A 19,152-nucleotide genomic window follows, 5' to 3' on the forward strand; every position below is an offset into this window, starting at 1 on the left:
ATCTCCGCGTTTTCACCCGTTGCGTTTTATGGAAAGGGTCAGGGACTTAGTTCTATATACTTCAATGGAGACGCTGCAGAAAAGCATGTAGTGCGTTTTTGATGCGTTACGTGTTTTAATCCGCCCAACAAGTAAAAAACAGAAAACAAAACTGCAAAATGCATCAAAAATGCAAAACGCACCGCAAGAATGGATCAAACACAAACTGCACAGGTGTGAACCTTGCCTTAGACATGGTCCTTCTCTGATTACTAGATAAAAAGATCACACTATTCACTATAAATCCTGCTCTTGTTAGGTTCAATAGGAATGGCATTTTTTTTCTTTGATATTTTTTGCCTTCTTTTGAGTTTTATCACACTACTGCATGTTCGTTTGAAAGCCCAGCACGAGGACGGTAAGGATTAAATGCTTGTTTGTCTCGGGGCCAAGCAGGAGACTACAAAATATGACCTATGGGCTACATCCGACCCGCTACAAGATTCGACCTGGCCAGTAGCTAGGGCCAGTGGTGTAGCCCTAATGTACAAAAATTGAAGATTTTGGTCAGCAGAGTCTCCCTAATTAACCCTCCAATCCACACCCGGACTCTGTAAGGAGGTACATTGATGGGGACCCTGTGTCATTCCATTTTACTACAAAACTTAACTGTTGAACTTATTTGTTTTGGTTTCTTTGCATGTATTGATTGCAAGGGTTGTTACCGATATGTGGTGAAAATTTCAAGTCAATAGCACCTTTAGAAATATATTTACTGAGAAAAATGGTGACGTGTTTAGTACTTATTTTACCCGCTGTATATTTACTTTGTGAGCACTCCACCCACTGCTATTTAGTCCATCACAGCTGGCAATACTACCCAGAGCTCTTGGGTATGGGGGAGTATGTGGCCTCTTACCCTGTGAGAGGGCTCTGGCCTAGCAGCCAAGAGCAGGAAAGGGGAGTATCAGGGGGTTGGGGCATCCCTTTAACCTCCCTAGCGGTCTGATTATGTCCATATTTCTGTGCTCAAAGCGGCACATTTTTTTTGCATGGAAATATGTATTTTTTTAACTGCAGGCCTGTAATTTTTAGGAATAACTCAGTGAAATCTGTCCGAACAAGAGTCCCGGGTATGTTAAAATTTGAAACACGAAATCATAAATTATAATTTAATAAATAACCATAAAAAATAATAATATAATAATAATAAATTTAATTCAATAATATACTCAAACGAAAAACACTGAAATTTGAAATAGAGCGCCAAGTTCGCACAACGCTGAGCAAAGTCGCAAAATCGTTTTCAGTGTCTGATGAGGAATTTCCCCGCGAATCATTATCACTCAATTCTGCAAGTGGTTCTAATTTTCTATCGCTGTTCTCTAGCTGGTCTAAAACCGCTTTTGACCTAAAGGGACGCTTTTTGGACGCCATGGACGTTTCTCAGTTCCAGGCAGCAAGAACAGTAAAAAGCAGGCAGGGCGCAGGACAAAGCACTCGGGACAAAATGTATGTGAAATGGTTTGATACAGGAATGTTATACTATGTGATTTTAGTGAATTCAATGAATGTCACTTTTACAACTTTCAAATTTGCCGCCATTCCGTCCCCCGTACGTCCCGACGACGCAGGGAACGGAACCCAGAAGACAGATGCCGGCATCCGCCGGAGGACATTGCCAGAGACACTGCAGGGGGGACATCGCGGGAGTGCAGGACAAGGTAAGTGCAGAAGAGATCCCGGAGCAACACTGCAGTGTATTCCTGAGTGTAGCTCGGGGTTCCCGCTTGTGGTGCTGAAATTTTACCCCGAGCTACACTCGGGAATACCGCCAGGGAGGTTAAAGAAACACGTTCACCTTTCGTCTCTGCAAATGACACAGGATTACATGGATGGTGCACTGGACAGGCAGAAAAACCTTGGGACCATGCAATATTTTCTCCAACTAGCATAAAAATCTGATTAATTTTCAAGAACCACTTGTGCAGAAATCCCCCCAAAATCCTAAACTTTGCCTAAATAAAAATGCTACCAAAAAAAGTCACAAACCCAGATCACACGGTGTGTTTTCTTACCTTATCCATTTTATTCTGAATGTAATCCAGCAAAGAGAAGAGCCGTTTGTTTAACACATCAGTATTCTGTGGAAAACTATAGTGGATGATGCATGTGGCATCAGTGATATCAACAATGGGAGCATAATCATCGGTAACCACTGCAAACAGAAGCATAGGGGATCAAGAAAAGAGGCACAGATATGATATGTAGATGCAGAAAAATAAAAAAAGACACAAATTTCCCTTGCTTCATCATCCTTCCATCCAACCCAACTCTGTGTAGCAATAACGGAAGTCTTTAACTTTGGATTATACAGTGCTGCCACCTGATGGAGCTTATGCTTGAAGCTGGCTTCAAATGAGGTTGCAACATTCACCAGGTAAAATTTAGAAAACAGTTGAAAAAAAGGACAAGTTGATAGCCTTGCTAACTTGTGAAACAGATGCTTAATGCAGAAAGAAACGCAGATGTAGTAGAGTTCACTTTGACCAGAAAGGGTGGAACCCAATCCTTGAGGCCACAAGCTTAAATGATGGGCTATCTAAGCCACCTAGAAATGGTGGAGTCACTTTGAGTGGGGGGCCCATTGAACACAGTTCACTTTAGAGAGGTGGGGAGACCCGTCTCAGCTCCCCAAACCCCTATTATGTGTAAGTCACCCTGTGCCTATTAGGGGTACAGTGTGATCTGTCCTAATATTGGGGTGGGGGGGAAAGGGGGTTGCTGATTGTTTAATGCCATGTGGTTGCATCCTATTGTTCTATTGTGTGCCTTGCTTGGGAGCAAACTATTATGGGATCTATGTGTTTATGTGTATTAGCTTAGTGGGGGGGTGCCTCCAGCAGCCTTCCCTCCTGATGGGACTGTCTGCTGGTGTTAAGTTTGGATACCTGTGTCTCTCTTGTTGCTAAGTGTAGATTGCCCCGTCCTGTGTCATTATGCAGGGAGGGGGGATTGTCCCGAGTGTATAAAAAGCCAGTTCGAGTTTCAAATAAAGAGTTCCATGTTCAGACAGATTGGTGTCGTCTAGTCTTGTTTGGTCAGCAGTGGTGTCTGTGGTCGCTGTTTGGACGGGGAAGTGGTATTATAACGGAAGTACCCAAGTGCAGACTGGGGATGGTTCCATTACATAGAGCAAGAAGTCAGAGCACTCTTTTGGGGCCTATATGACAAAAGGAAGGAATCCTTCGGAAAGAAACAGTGGCTAAAGTATAGACTCACACAGCCAGAACCACATCTAAGCAATAGGGAGAAAAGTCATTTTCGTAAACCAGTTTTAGACAGAGGGAGAGAAGAGCAGTGTCCTGGTTTAGATGAAAGCCAAAACCAATGCTAGGCAAGAGGGAAAGTCCTTGGCCTCAACATTACTTTATCCCTATGCAAAACCAAGAAGAGTTCACTGCAAGATAAGGCTGCAAGCTCAGGCACTCATCCTGCAAAAGTTATGGCTACAAACAAAACCACCTTGTGGTTGGAATAGAGAAAGAAAGGTCTCCACTGGGTTCAAATGACTGATTCTGATGTACAGAGAGGACCAAATTCAGGTCCCATGGAGTAACTGGGGAATGGACAGGGACAGCTACATGGAAGACCCCTTGTACAAAGGTCTTAATCAGATAGTAAATGGCCAATGGTCTTTGAAAAACGCCAGAAACTTGCCCCTTTATAGTGCTGACAGCCAAGCGCTACAAACAAAGCACCTTGTGGTTGGAAGGTTGGAATAGAGAGAGAAAGGTCTCCACTGGGTTCAAATGACTGATTCTGATGTGCAGAGAGGACCAAATTCAGGTACCATGGAGTAACTAGGGAATGGACAGGGAAAGCTACATGGGAGACTCCTTGTACAAGGGTCTTAAACAGATAGTAAGTGGCCAACGGCCTTTGAAAAAGGCCAGAAACTTGCCCCTTTATAGTGCTGACAGCCAAGCGCTTGTCAAGACCCACTGCAGGAAGGATTTATCTCATAGAGAAACTCATAAGATGGAAGCCCTGAGACTCACATCAAGTAATGTATGCCTTCCAAGTCCAATGGTATACCCTGCGGGAAGTAGACTCCGTAGTTTTGAGCAAAAAATACTGTAGGTCATTCTGAGCAAAAAATACTGTAGCACATCTGAGCTCAAGAAAAGATGTCTATCCTTCTGGGGAGGTGGTGATTGGACACGGAGAAAGTCTTGGGCAAAGTTTTCTTTGCAATTTTTCAATTCTCCTGCAGGTGGAAGCGTAATCCGAAGGTTAAAGACTTCCTATGTTCATCAAGTACGAGAAAGAAACAACATTCAAGCAGCACATAACCTACCCAGGGCCAAAACCGTTCCACGACTAAAAACCTTCTTCCACTGTTCCAAAATGTAGGTGAAGTTGTGCACCTCCTTCCTGTTCAGCAACAGACTGTAGGTGGGACCGGTCTGCACAGCCTAAAATAAAATAAGTTCTTAAAGCAGAGCTTTACTTTCTCAAGCAACATTAACTATTTGAGATCCCAATGCAGTTAGCATTAGTAAATAGAGAAGGCGGCATACAGCATAATACTTGTTTAACCCCTTGGCGCCTCCCGGCCCTTTAAGGGTTTCAGAAGCCAGGAGGTGGGACAGGGTTTTAGGGTCATGTGACCGCCATGATTCGCCGTCAAGGCAGTCACGTGATGGGGAAAGGTCCCGATCGAAAGAGGAGATCGGGACCTTTCCATGAGTACCGGACATGTGTGCTGGGAGTGTGCAGAGCGCGCACTCTCAGTACATATGTTTTTCTTAATTGCACGTAAATGTGCGGCCGCTTGGCGTCAAGGCCCAGACGCTGGGAGGCGGCCGGCGCGAAGAGGTTCAAATCTTTTTTAAAATTTCTTCAGTTGTTTCCTGGTTTCTAACCTAGGCAAAAATGGCATACATCCCAGGAGTCTTCACTGGAAATTTTTTTTGCATCTTCATCGGGATGAGGAGTTTTCTCAGCTAAGCACACCATCCTGCCAGCATGCCTGAGCTAAGGGCAGATAGATTCCATGAACTAAATGCCACATGAATCTTCCCTTATTCAAGATGGCAGTGGCTAGAAATGCCAGGGTGGGGGTGGGGGGTGTTTCAAAAAGATTTCTCGGCAAAATAAAGCATGGAGACATGGATAGATGGGTGAGTTCGCCCTGAATATTAAAATTATATAGCATTTTCGGCCAGATAAAGTTTAATTCCCTTTTAAGAAACCTGTCTAGGTGCCCTACTATGGGTTAACCAGTTTATATCCTGCAAATACAATTAATTTTGGTCTACTAAATATACCACTGGCTTAGGGCCACGGATGTAGCAAAATAAAAAAATCCAGCAAGTTAAACTTCCTGTGGTCTGTGCTACACTTAAATCACAAGCAGTGTTGTCAGCCCAGTTCTCCTTTAAGAAATACAAGACATTCTCTATGTTAGAAGGGGGGGGGGGGTGTTGTAGTAATAAATAAACACTTCCTGGTGACACCTCTGCTTCTTCATAGGTACAAATGTGAGCAAGCGTTGTCACTATAGGACAGGAACTGTGTTTTTGGCTAGATCACCAGGTGGAAAAAAAGACAAAAAAGAAAAGTAAAACAATATAGCCTACACATCTAAGGACTAGTAAAGCTGAGACCTATTATATTTTTGTTCCTGAATTTAGATACAATTTTATGTAAAGTATAAAAGGTTTGAGGTTTGGGAACAATTTTAATATAATTTATTATGTTTAGATACAAAATATCAGTTTGGAAACATTTCTAAACAATAAATAAACTTATAATAAAGGGTGCACCGAGCATCAAAGGTTTCTAAAACCAAGTCGCTTGCCTTCAGATGCCCTCTCTCTACATGTATCTGGGAACAGTGTCATGAAAACAGAGCAGGAAGGAGGAGGAAATCACTGCTCTGCTTATTCCATTGTGTGTGTAAACTGGAGCTTGAGCTATTGGGCTCTGTTAACAGACCATATCAGCAAAGCAGGTAAGACTAGTCTTGCAAAGATACAAAAATAAACTTTAAAAGTAAAACCTGAAAATATTTTAGATTTATTTGACCAAAAGTATATACAGGTGTACCTCGGTTTATGAATTTAATTTGTTCCGTGGGACTTTTCGTATAGAGAGAAATTCGTAAACCAAAACGCCGTTTCCCATAGGAATACATTGAAAAACAATTAATTTGCTCCGGAGTTCAGAAAAAAGTAAAAAAAGTCTTTGTTTTTGGTCAAAACTCTTTATAAAATGCACTTTAAAGGCATAAATTCTGTACAGGCATATGATTAAAAATGAATTCGTAAATGCACTGAAAACCAATTGCAGTATTCCATTCCGTAGGTCAGAAAAACGTAAAAAAAAATGTTATCTGTTCAAAACGCTTTATAAAGTGCACTTTAAACACCTTCCGCCCGCCCTATAGTACAATGACGGGCGCAAGGTGATTCTCTCGTTCTGATAGGACGTCATATGATGTCCTACCATTCTCACTGCGCATGCACGGCTCAGGGAGCGCGCAGCGCTCGCCGGTCCGCTGTCATGGAAAGAGCCGAAGATGTCGGCTCGGTCATGTGATCAGCTGTGTCCAATCACAGCTGATCACATGTAAACACAGAAATGGTGGTTATCGGCATTTCTCTCCTCTCGAGCTGTCACGCTGACAGCTCGAGAGGAAAGGAGAACCAGTAATTGGCTTTCCGCGGAGGGGACATGTACACTGATCATCAGGGCACTGATGATCAGTGTGGCCCCAGAAGTGCCACCTGTCAGTGCTCATCAGTGCCCATCAGTGCCAAATCAATGCCAAATATCAGTGCATACCAGTGCACATCAATGCCACATATCAGTGCCCATCTGAGCTCCCTTTCAATGTCACCTATCAGTGCCACCTATCAGTGCCAGTCAGTGCCGCCTAACAGTGCCAGTCAGTGCCGCCTATCAGTGCCATGTATCAGTGCTGCCTTTCAGTGCCCATCAGTGATGCCTGTCAATACCCATCAGTGCAACCTACCAGTGCCTCCTCATCAGTGCCACCTATCAGTGTCCATCAGTGCAGCCTATCAGTGCCCATCACTGCAGCCTCATTAGCGCACATCAGTGAAGGAGAAAAATCACTTATTTACAAAATTGTATAACAAAAACTAAAAAAAAACTTTTTTTGTTTTCAAAATTTTCAGTGGTTTTTGGTTTGTTTAAGAAAAAATAAAAATCCCCGAAGGTGATTAAATACCACCAAAAGAAAGCTCTATCTGTCTCAAAAAAAATGATAAAAATTTCATATGGGTACAGTGTTGCATGACCACGCAATTGTCATTCAAAGTGTGACAGCGCTGAAAGCTGGAAATTGGCCTGGACAGGAAGGGAGTATAAGTGCCCTGTAGGCTAGTGGTTAAAGGCAAAAATACTGTACAGGGCACAATTAAAAAACAAAAATTTGTAAATGCATTGATAACCAATTATTCTGTTCCAGAGGTCAGAAAAAAGTCTTATCTGTTCAAAACTCTATAAAGTGCACTTTAAAGTCACAAATACTGTACAGGGACATGATTAAAAAAAAATTGTAAATGCATTGAAAACCAATTAATCCGTTCATATTTTGGAAACAATTTGTAAACCGAGCCATTATTCTCAATGGATTTTTATTCGCAAACTGAAAATTACGTAACCAAGGCATTCATAAACCGACGTATGCATGTAGTTTGAGTTCTGCCCATAAAAAAAAGAAAATATATGGGAAACTAATCCCTTAAAATAATAAAGCTTAAAAGCAGTAGCAAAACCGCCACAAAAATGAAAAAAAAAAAATCGGTCATCAAAAAGTCATAATGTACTAGTATGCACAGCTTACTAGCATATTATGACAGACTTACCTACACTGGAGCCCTCCAGCACAGCGCAGTCACGGCTCCCAGGTGTTCCCATCTTCACCCGGTCTTCCTTCTGGGTTTGCAGGCTCTGGCTGTATGAATGGAGGGTATGTCAACCCTTCAGAGCGCATGCGCCAATGACGTCACCGGCTGAATCTTGTGTAACTATCGCCTAAACAGTGCAAGTTTGGGAGATATCCACCGTATCTACACAGGTAAGCCTTATTATAGGCTTACCTATAAAAACAAGTTAAAAAAGTAGACTTTACTTCCACTTTAACCTCTTCACACCGGCCGAACGCAAATGTGCGGCCTCCCGGCGTCTGGGCCTAGACGCTGAGTGGTCACATGTTTGCGTTCTATTAAAAAAGAACATATGTGCTGAGAGCGTGCACCGGCGCAAAGGGGTTAACCAACATGGCAACCCCCAAATATGTATACAACACATCAATACAGGATGTTTAAATACTTATTTAATATTAGAAAATGGTAGAATGATTCTTAAAAAATTCTACGGATACAAAAATTGTTCATTGTATGCCCTGTATATGATGAACCATTGAGGTGTGGTTCATTACCCTGGCGAGAAAATTCTGGCTGCAAAGCTGCCCGCTAAGAAAGTGAATACGCCTACCTTGTGCACGAGTTCCGCCTCTTCATCAGAACTGGTGAAGATGAGAATTTTCTGGGCATTGACTGGCGTGAAGTCCAAACACTGCAGCAACACTGACATCTTCTCGCAGTCTAAACACAAGTGCAATATCTAGGCGAGAAACAGAAATATAGGACAATACATTCAACTCCTCAGAAGGCAAGGGTTGTCATCTCTGTTTGTTGGCGGGCCAATGTTTACTGCTCATTCCTCTGGCAGTCATCCATTTCCAGCAGCTTCAGACGTACTGTAGTTATGAGGTTGACTTAAGTCCTTGGATTTACCCGGCCTTTTAGCCGGGTTCACACATATGCGGTGCAAATCACATGCGATTTGTGTGTGGTGCAATTGGAGCCGTACATTATGTATGGCTCAAATCGCACTGCACCAACAAGGTGCAGGACCCTTTTTTGGGTCCGCACTAGAATCAGATCGCATGGGTAGTCACACCTATTGAATCTGATTCTGCACATGGCACCGCGTTTTGCGGAGCGCTTTCGGGATGTTGTTAACTTAACATACACACACCCGCAATGAACGGGGTGCGATTCTGATGCGGTGCGGAATCTGCACTAAAAACGCTGCGAATTCCGCACTGCATCAGAGTGAACCAGGGCTCACAGTATTATATAGACTGTGACGTTCCATGGCATTGATGGAACTTCTCGGGCCAAAGCAGCATCACAATAAAAAAGGCCAAGCAGCTCCAAAACCTCTGACAGTCCAACGGGGGAGAGGGGGCCATTCAAACAACCGTCTGGCAGTCGGAGAACATACCGCGTAACATCTAGATCCATGTATATCATTATTTACATCATTGTGTACAGTACATTATTCCTTACTTTGAGTACATGGTTATGATTACAAATACCTATGTACTGTGCTTCCCCTTTTTACATGGCTTTCTGTACCTGTTGGACATTTGCAAAGACTGCTGCCTGCTCCATCCTGGTGATGATCACTTGTGGGCAGGATGTATAATTAATTAACAGTTCCATATCTTGATGCCACATGTTTCCAACTGCGACAAGCTGCTGAGAAGTACCATCTCTAGTTTCCATAGACACCGTTTTCTTATAGGCTTCCAGTATGGCCAACATCTGGAAAGAAGGTAACAGTTACCATGTGGACAAAAAGGAAACGTTTTGCAGAAGAACAGGAAATCCACCACATTTGCATTGTCTGTAGTGACACAGCTAGTCCATGAACTAGGCCTAAGTGCTACTAAGAGATTGATCACTCAAGGAACTCTCCAACATTAAGCTTTCCAGAAGTCAAAAGCAAACCAAATGGTAGCATGAGAAATTGGCATCCATTACTCTTCACACATATAAAACATTTCTAAAATATGGTCTCCATGGACAGAGCATAACCCACCAATGTAGTAAAATATGAATGCATTGGCACTGTGTCACACTGAATACAGGAAGAGATCATCATGGCAAAGAGGTCCTATAAGCCCATGAATATTGGTAATATGGCACATACGTGGATTCTTAAAATGTTACTAAACCCATAACAGTAAAATCAGTCTGTATATTATTATTATACAGTATTTATAAAGCGCCAATAGTTGGCTCAGCGCTGTACATTACAAAGGGGGACAGAACATGTGACAGAACAATACCAATACAATGCAATACATGAGGGGATCGAGGGCCCTGCTCTTTCGAGCTTACAATCTAGGAGGGAGGGGATGGTGGCACAGGAGGAGATAGCTGTGGGGGATGGAGTGGTAGGAAGAGTGGAGGAGGTCGGCAAGTTAGCAGGGGGTGGGGTAGGCTTCCCTGAAGAGATGGGTTTTCTGGGTGCGCCTAAAGGAGAGGGGAGTAGGTGATAATCTGATGGGTTGGGGCAGGGAGTTCCAGAGGATGGGTGACACCCTGGAGAAGTCCTGGAGGCGGGCATGGGAGGATGAGACCAGGGAACTAGAGAGAAGGAGGTCTTGTGAGGAGCGGAGTGTAGGTGCTGGGCAGAACTTGGTTATTAGGTCGGTGATGTAGTTCGGGGCAGTATGGTGGACAGCTTTGTACGTCAGTGTTAGGATTTTGAATTTGATCCATTGCGCAATCGGAAGACAGTGGAGGGATTGGCAGAGGGGGGTGGCGGAAACAGAGCGGTTGGAAAGGTGAATGAGTCTGGCAGCCGTGTTCAGGATCGACTGAAGCAAGGATAGCCTGTGATTAGGCAGGCCAGTGAGGAGGGAGTTGCAGTAGTCGAGTCGTGATATGATGAGGGAATGGATGAATATATATATACTGTATATGCAGTCATGCTTGTTATACTCACTGTGGAACCTAAGGGGTTAATCCTCTGCATTGTGTAAAAATGCTGTTTGATTCTGACTTCTCTGCTCCTCCCCTACTTCAAGTGTCCCCTCTTATCTCCAGATAAGACATATGGTGTGGAGTCACTCTACACATGCTTAGTTTGGTGTGTATTGCTAACAAGGGTTTTTTTTTTTATCTTGGGAGAGTGCATGTGAACAGCACAGGGCCAATCAGCACTGTCCAGACAGAGGTCAGGGGTTCTGCATCCTCCTAGAGCAGAAAGAAAACTCTTCCTACAAGCTTTAACCAATGCTCTGGTGGACACTGATAGGAATCACAAGACTGCTCTAACTGCTGATGAGAAAAGATATTTAGCAGTTTATATTTACTAAAATAATTGCATTTTCATGTTCTGTGTACTGTGGGAGACCAGATATAGTGAATGCAGGGTCCGGAGAGACCAGATATAGTGAATACAGGGTCCGGGGAGACCAGATACAGTGAATGCAGGGTCTGTGGAGAGCGGATATAGTGAATGCAGGGTCTGTGGAGAGCGGATATAGTGAATGCAGGGTCTGTGGAGAGCGGATATAGTGAATGCAGGGTCTGTGGAGAGCGGATATAGTGAATGCCGGGTCCGGGGAGACCAGATATAGTGAATGCAGGGTCCGGGGAGAGCAGATATAGTGAATGCAGGGTCTGGGGAGACCAGATATAGTGAATGCAGGGTCTGTGGAGAGCGGATATAGTGAATGCCGGGTCCGGGGAGACCAGATATAGTGAATGCAGGGTCCAGGGAGACCGGATATAGTGAATGCAGGGTCCGGGGAGACCAGATATAGTGAATGCAGGGTCCGGGGAGAGCAGATATAGTGAATGCAGGGTCCGGGGAGAGCAGATATAGTGAATGCAGGGTCCGGGGAGAGCAGATATAGTGAATGTAGGGTCCGGGGAGACCAGATATAGTGAATGCAGGGTCCAGGGAGACCGGATATAGTGAATGCAGGGTCTGGGGAGACCAGATATAGTGACTGCAGGGTCTGTGGAGAGCGGATATAGGGAATGCAGGGTCCGCGGAGACCAGATATAGTGAATGCAGGGTCCGGGGAGACCAGATATAGTGAATGCAGGGTCCAGGAAGACCAGACATAGTGAATGCAGGGTCCACGAAGACCAGACATAGTGAATGCAGGGTCCAGAAAGACCAGATATAGTGAATGCAGGGTCCGGGGGGACCGGATATAGTGAATGCAGGGTCCGGGGGGACCGGATATAGTGAATGCAGGGTCTGGGGAGACCGGATATAGTGAATGCAGGGTCTGGGGAGACCGGATATAGTTAATGTAGGGTCCGGGGAGAGCAGATATAGTGAATGCAGGGTCCGGGGAGACCAGATATAGTGAATGCAGGGTCCGGGGAGACCAGATATAGTGAATGCAGGGTCCGGGGAGACCGGATATAGTGAATACAGGGTCCGGGGAGACCACATATAGTGAATGCAGGGTCCAGGGAGAGCGAATATAGTGAATGCAGGGTCCAGGGAGACTGGATATAGTGAACGCAGGTTCCGGGGAGACCATAAAGTGAATGCAGGGTCCGGGGTTTAGTAGTACTTTAAAACACAATTGCAGATGAAACCAGACAGTTGGCTTCTATTGCACATACTACTCATCACAGTTATAATGTAGCACATAATGCTCTCTAACAATAGAAGAGTAAAGATCCTGCACTCAGTACAATGCTGATGTAGCTAATAGTAAACTACTTCCAGTCGGATCACAAACACTGCAGCTGCTGACTTTTAATTTTTTGCAAACACCCTGAAGATCCTCTAAGTCATACCAAACAGGTCCACCCAAACAGTAAGCCCCACCGCTAACCAGACCCAACTCACCTGTGACCTGCCTTTGGCAAAGAGCACATCCACTTCATCCAGGACCAGATGGCAAAGCCGCAGAAGTAGTAGTCCATGGTGCTCCATACACCTCAACAAGCAGTGCGGAGTTGTGACTACCAAGCAACCTTGTCATACAAAAATAAAATGAATTACATCGTGGGCCAAGTGATAAATTCACTAAAAGTATGATTAAATTCAGCAAATCATTCTCTCTAATGGGAAGGGTTTTAGTGTGTTCTGGAAGGTATATAACAAACAACCTTTTGCCACACGAATGAAATGCCTCTATCTTTAAAGCTGAACTTTATTTTCAGCTATTAATATTCAACTATATATTAACCATTAGCCGCCCGGCCAATGGCCGTTTGGCGGCTTGAAATGTGCTCCTGTATTCCGGGTGCACGCCATTTGGCGTGCTCCCGCACATGCGCGGTTTGCGCGGTTGCAGAGCGACGCAGCAGTGCGATCTGTCACCGCCCGTGCACCTCGGACACGGCCGATGACAGATCCGAGTACCGGCTCCCGTTGCCGGTACCATGTGACCTGCTGTGACCAATCACAGCAGGTCACATGACAGTTGTATACATGGATGGCTTCATTCATGATGCCATCCATTGTATACTAGTGCCTAGCTGTGAATGGTCACAGCTAATCACATGCACATGTCATGTGATTAGCTGTGACCAAATCACAGCTAAGCACAAAAAAAAAAAAAAAAAAAGCTGAATGAATCGATTTCATTCAGGTAAATGCTTGCTTATAGCAAAGTAATTCTTTGCTATAAGCAAATTGTGTAAAAAAAAAAAAAAAAAATACTGATCACTTCCCCAAAGTAGTACAGTGTTACTATGGTAACATTGTACTATTTTGGTCATAGTAAAATATGAAAAAAAATCTTAAAAAAAATAAAAAAAAATGTAATAAAAAATTTAATATAATAAAAAAAAAAACAAAATTAAAAAAAAAAAATATATAATTTTTTTTTCATACTGTCACCAGTCAGTGTCCCTGTTCACCGCCATGCCAGTTATATGATGACGCTGTACTGCACTGGTGACAGTATGTAAAAAAAAAAAGTGAAAATAATTTTTTTAATTTTTTCATTTTCCGAAAAATTATGACAAAAAAATACAACTTCAAAAAACTCGCCATGCCTCTTATGAAGTACGTCGGAATGTCTACTCTGCAAAAAGGGGTCATTTGGGGGATATCTGTACTGTTCTGACATTCATGGACCTCAAGATATTAGATTGGCTGTCAGTACTTCAGGATTGATCAATATTCAGATCTATACCATAGTTTGTGAACTCTATAACTTTCCTATAAACTAAAAAATACATCCTAATTTGGGTTATTTTCACCAAAGACATGTAGCAGAATACATCTCGGCCTAAATTTACGAAGAACAATTATTTATTTGTAAACTTTTATAACAGAAAGAAAAATGTGGTTTTTTTTCAAAATTTTTGGTCTTTTTTTGTTAATTTAGCAAAAAATAAAAACCCCAGCGGTGATTAAATACCACCAAAAAAAAGCTCTAGTTGTGTGAAGAAAATGATAAAATTTTAGTTTGGGTACAATGTTGTATGACCGCGCAATTGTCATTCAAAGTGTGAGAGCGCTGAAACCTGAAAAATGGCCTGGGCGGGAAGGTGTAAAATTGCACGGTATTGAAACGGTTAAGGAGTCTGCTCGACATCCACCTTAAGTCCACAACAATTGAACCACAGAAGGATTTGTAGGTGCGAACTGAACTCACATTGTCTCCTCAAGTTGAGGCCTTCAATCTCTTCCTTTGACCGCCCCACCAGCACCAACATGGGGTTCACCAGCTGCACATATCTGCTGTAATCCATGAGAAGATTATAAACTGTGTGGCACTTATCCCAAGAAGGGCACAACACGATCGCATGTGGCTGAAAGACAAAAACACGACTGTTACAATGGAACAATGCCACCAAGGCATGGCTAAAAATGTTGCTTCCACAAAACTAACATGCCTTAAAGCCAAAGCAGCCATCAAAATAGGATTTTTGTACTCACCATAAAATCCTTTTCTAGGAGGCCACTGAGGTATGGAAACTCTTTAGCCTTCAGATATTGTTGCCTACAGGATTTGACTGTAGGCTAGCCCAGGATAACCACCCCCTACTGCTAGCATGCCTCAGATCTGTAGCCAAGCATGATGATAAAACACAGAGGGGAGGGACCTGTGTCCCTTAATAAATGCCAAGAAAACCATTTTATAGTAAAAACAAAAATGAGTGTTTTACCTACCTGTAACTCTATATCGTGGATGCAGGATTTGTATTCATAGACTAGAGGGTTATGTGCTGCTACCTTCAAGTGATTGGACGTTGACAAAAGCTTTGCTAGGAATGCCCCCATATATCCACTCCATGGGACTCATGGGACTGTGTCCTGTACTGTACTCCCAGATATGGAATTTACAAGTGACCCAAAATATTCAGACTTTGGGTTCATAGACATCCACAACCGATATACATGGCTGGCAAGGCTGGAACTAAAGATCTGCACAAGAAGAAAGTCAATCTACCTCTTGCCGCAGTGAGATATCTGGTTCCTCCCTGATGGTTGAACTATGCCACTATGCTAGGGGGGAGAGGGGGAAGGGGAAGGGAGAAGGGAGGGGAAGGGGAAGGGAGAAGGGAGGGGAAGGGAGAGGGGATAGAGAGGGGAGGGGAGGGGGGAGAGGTGAGGAGAAGGGAGAAGGGATAGAGAGGGGAGGGGAGGAGGGAGGGGGGAAGAGGGGAGGAGGGAGGGGGGAAGAGGGGAGGAGGGAGGGGGGAAGAGGGGAGGAGGGAGGGGGGAAGAGGGGAGGGGGGAGAGGGAGAGGGGAGAGGGAGGGGGGAGAGGGGGGGAGAGGGAGGGAGAGGGAGGGGAGGGGGGTAGAGGGAGGGGAGGGGAAGGAGGGAGGGGCAGAGGGAAGGGAGGAGAGGGAGGGGGGAAGAGGGGTGGGGGGAGAAGGAGGGGCGGAGGAGGGGAGAAGGAGGGGCGGAGGGGGGAGAAGGAGGGGCGGAGGAGGGGAGAAGGAGGGGCGGAGGGGGGAGAAGGAGGGGCGGAGGAGGGAGAAGGAGGGGCGGGGGGAGGGAGGGGGAGAAGGAGGGGCGGGGGGAGGGAGGGGGAGGGGGGGAAGGGAGGGGGAGGGGAGGGAGAGGGAGGGGGAGGGGAGGGGAGGGAGAGGGAGGGGGAGGGGAGGGGAGGGGAAGGGAGGGGGAGGGGGGAGGGGAGGAAGGGAGGGGGAGGGGAGGGAGGGGGTGAGAGAAAGATGGGGAAAGGAGAGAAACATGTGAAAAGGAAAAAGGAAAGAGATATAGATGGAAAGAAAAAAAAGAAACATGGGAAGATTGAAAGCGAGACGGAAGAAAAAGAGAGAAGGCGATGGAGAGAGATAGGAAAATAAGAGTGATGCAAAGTGAGGGTAGAGGTGGTAAGAGGAAAGAGACAGTGAGATGGGAAGAGGAAAGATAGGAAGAGAAAGACGGGAACTGATAGATGGGAAGAGGAAGGCTATAAACACATACTGTATATACTTCACATACAGACACACACTTTATATATTGTTACGTATTTGAACCAACATTTATGTCTGCGGGACAAGACAGCAAAAGATATAAAGAGAGTGCCCATTCTTACCCCGTGTTTTGCTGGCAGTACTTTGTACACCGCTGATGCACAGTTAAGGTAAGTCAGAAGAGGCGGAATATAACACATGGGGTTTGAACAATCAGGAGAGATGCCAATTGTGTCAGATCCTTCAGCGATCGGAGCCCAGCAGTATGATTCTGTCAAGTTGGGTCCGTTGTAGCCAGTCGCCATCAACCGCTGCAAAACATACAAGTCTAATATAGTTGCATTCTCTTTGCAAGATTCCAAGTGGGGTGTCCCTGACTGTTCTGGTCATATGAACCACTATTTTGTATATCTTCCAGTTTGTCTTTTTTTTCTGATCCACAATACAGAGTGTCTTACTATGTGATTTATTTAGAAATCCATTAAACGTGTGTACAAAAGACACTTTTTTCTCAATTCTATAAATATAACCATACCTCCATCACCAAAGTAGCAGGACTGTGATAAATCCCTCGCCTGCCTGGCAAAGGGTGTACCCCCCCCATCACCATGGTAATGTACCAGTCTTCCCATTTCTATAGCAGTATAACAGTACTGTGGCTTTAGCTAAAAAACCGTTTGTCCGCATGGCAGCAAGGGACAGTCTTCTCAATCCCAAGGGCAACAGGACAGATTCCTCAGGTGAAGTAGCAATGAAAAAAGATGTCTCTGACCTTATGGCATAAACAGACCACTCTGCCACCCTTGCAACTGAGCCAACCCTTTCCATACCATGGCAATGCGGTCAATCCCTCCATCACAGTGGCAGCAGAAAACTGACCATACCCCTTTTCACTACAACAGAGCCATTACTATCACAGGATTAACAATACCGGTCAATAATGAGCAATGCCTGTAGGTACTAAAGTGGTTTGCTGCAAAAGAGAAACAAGTGTTAATTCAATATATCATTCCTACAAATCATTGGTTCCCAACCTTAAGTCTTTCAGTATCTCCAACAGGCCAAGTTTTGGAGATTTCCCTTGGATATCATAAATACCAAGCCATTGACACTGATGTGCAAGGTGAGGGAAATCCTGAAAACAAGACTTGCTGGTGGTACTTGAGGACCGATGTTGGGAACCACTGCTGTAAATGATGCAACCCCAAGTTCAAAACAAGTTGGGAAACTGTAAAATCTACATAAAACAACGCAATGATTTGCAAATCTCATAAACCCATATTTCATTCACAATAGAAAATAGAAAACATATCACATGTTTAAATTGAGAAAATGTACCATTTTTTTTTTTTTAAAAAAGGGTAATTTTGAAATAGCAGCAACACATCTCAAAAACAATTGGGGCAGGGCCATGTTTACCATGGTGTAGCCGCCCCCTCTTCTTTTAACTGTAAATGTCTGGGAACAGAGGAGACCAGTTGCTGGAGTTTTGGGAGAGGAATGTTGCCCCATTCTTGCCTCATTAGAATTCTGACTGCTCAACAGTCGTAGGTCTTTTTCTATTTTTACTTTTGTTTCAAGATGTGCCAATTATTTACAATTGGTGAAAGGTCTGAACTGCAGGCAGGCCAGTTAAGCACCCAGACTCTTCTACTTCGGTTTAGTATTGCCCTGCTGAAATATGTAAGGCCTTCCCTGAAAAAGACGTCATTAGGTTTCAGTACTGATGGTGCCTTTTCAGATGTGCAAGCTGCACATACACGCTAATGAACTCACATGCCACCAGAGATGCGGGTTTTTGAACTGATAAACTGGAAATGTCCTCTCCTCTGGAGGACGTAGCGCTCATGGTTGCCAAAAAAAGTTTGATTTGTCTGACGACAGAACATTTTCCACTTTGCAACAGACCATTTTTTGGCCCAGAGAATATAACGGCGTTTCTGCATCATGTTCAGATTATGCCTTTACCTTGCAGGGGGTGTTTTTTTCTTCTTTTTCTTTAATGCAGTTTACGACCGCTTTAAACCTAAATAATCTCATTCAGGAATGGACAAACATTTTGATATATACACAGATAAGCATCCATTTACAACAGCCTTACCTTTTTAATACCAGAACAAAGAAGAGCAGATTCCAGGGTGTGATAAGCTGTTAAAGTCTTGCTGACGAATACTGCTTGCTGGTGTATTCTAACAGGCTTTGGCTGCTAAGAAATCAAATACAGGTCAACATGGTATAGTCATATATTCAAACAGTTCCCACTCCTGGTACACGCATCACCTCATTTATGGTTTACCCTAAACACTACAATCAACAAAAAATGTTCAAGTTTACCTATAAAACATTTGTATTTGCCCTTTACCCATTTGCCCTCCTGAGGTCCCCCCCTCCTGACCTGGCCATTTTTTGCGTTACTTTAACTGACAATTGCGCAGTCATGCAACTCTGCACCCAAATGAAATTTACATCCTTATTTCCCCACAAATAGAGCTTTCTTTCAGTGGTATTTGATCGCCTGTGCATTATTTTTTGCGCTATAAAAAAAAAAAAAAAAAAAAGACTGATAATTCTGAGAAAAAAAAGTATATTTTGACTTTTTGCTGTTAACCACTTGCCCTCCTGAGGATTTACCCCCCTTAATGACCAGGCCTCTTTTTGCTACTCGGCGCTGCACTAATTCAACTGATAATTGCGCGGTCATGCAATGCTGCACCCAAACGAAATTTACATCCTTTTTTTCACACAAATAGAGCTTTCTTTCGGTGGTATTTGATCACCCGTGCGCTTTTTATTTTTCACTCTATAAACAAAAAAAGACCAAAAATTTTGAAGAAAAACAATATTTTTTACTTTCAGCTATAAAAAATATATAGTAAACTCAAAGTTAGTTATAAATTTAGGCCAAAATGTATTCTGCTCCA

General features: G+C 43.8%; 1 protein-coding gene across 1 annotated transcript in view; it reads right to left on the bottom strand.

The window, feature by feature from the left end:
- The window catches only part of TDRD12 (tudor domain containing 12), an 80,692-nt gene that overhangs the window by 26,508 nt on the left and 35,032 nt on the right, over nucleotides 1-19,152 (bottom strand). Inside the window, exons 14-21 of the mRNA XM_089667818.1 lie at nucleotides 18,333-18,437; nucleotides 16,354-16,542; nucleotides 14,456-14,612; nucleotides 12,694-12,821; nucleotides 9,441-9,629; nucleotides 8,512-8,640; nucleotides 4,340-4,457; nucleotides 2,058-2,197 (exon numbers count right to left, since the gene is read on the bottom strand). Coding sequence (XP_089523944.1) covers nucleotides 2,058-2,197; nucleotides 4,340-4,457; nucleotides 8,512-8,640; nucleotides 9,441-9,629; nucleotides 12,694-12,821; nucleotides 14,456-14,612; nucleotides 16,354-16,542; nucleotides 18,333-18,437 — 1,155 coding nt within the window. The remainder of the gene's footprint in view (nucleotides 1-2,057; nucleotides 2,198-4,339; nucleotides 4,458-8,511; nucleotides 8,641-9,440; nucleotides 9,630-12,693; nucleotides 12,822-14,455; nucleotides 14,613-16,353; nucleotides 16,543-18,332; nucleotides 18,438-19,152) is intronic.

The sequence above is a fragment of the Staurois parvus genome, unplaced genomic scaffold, assembly GCF_062004578.1.
Source record: "Staurois parvus isolate SC_StPar_1 unplaced genomic scaffold, SC_StPar_1.0 ptg003601l, whole genome shotgun sequence".
Classification (NCBI taxonomy): Eukaryota; Metazoa; Chordata; class Amphibia; order Anura; family Ranidae; genus Staurois; species Staurois parvus.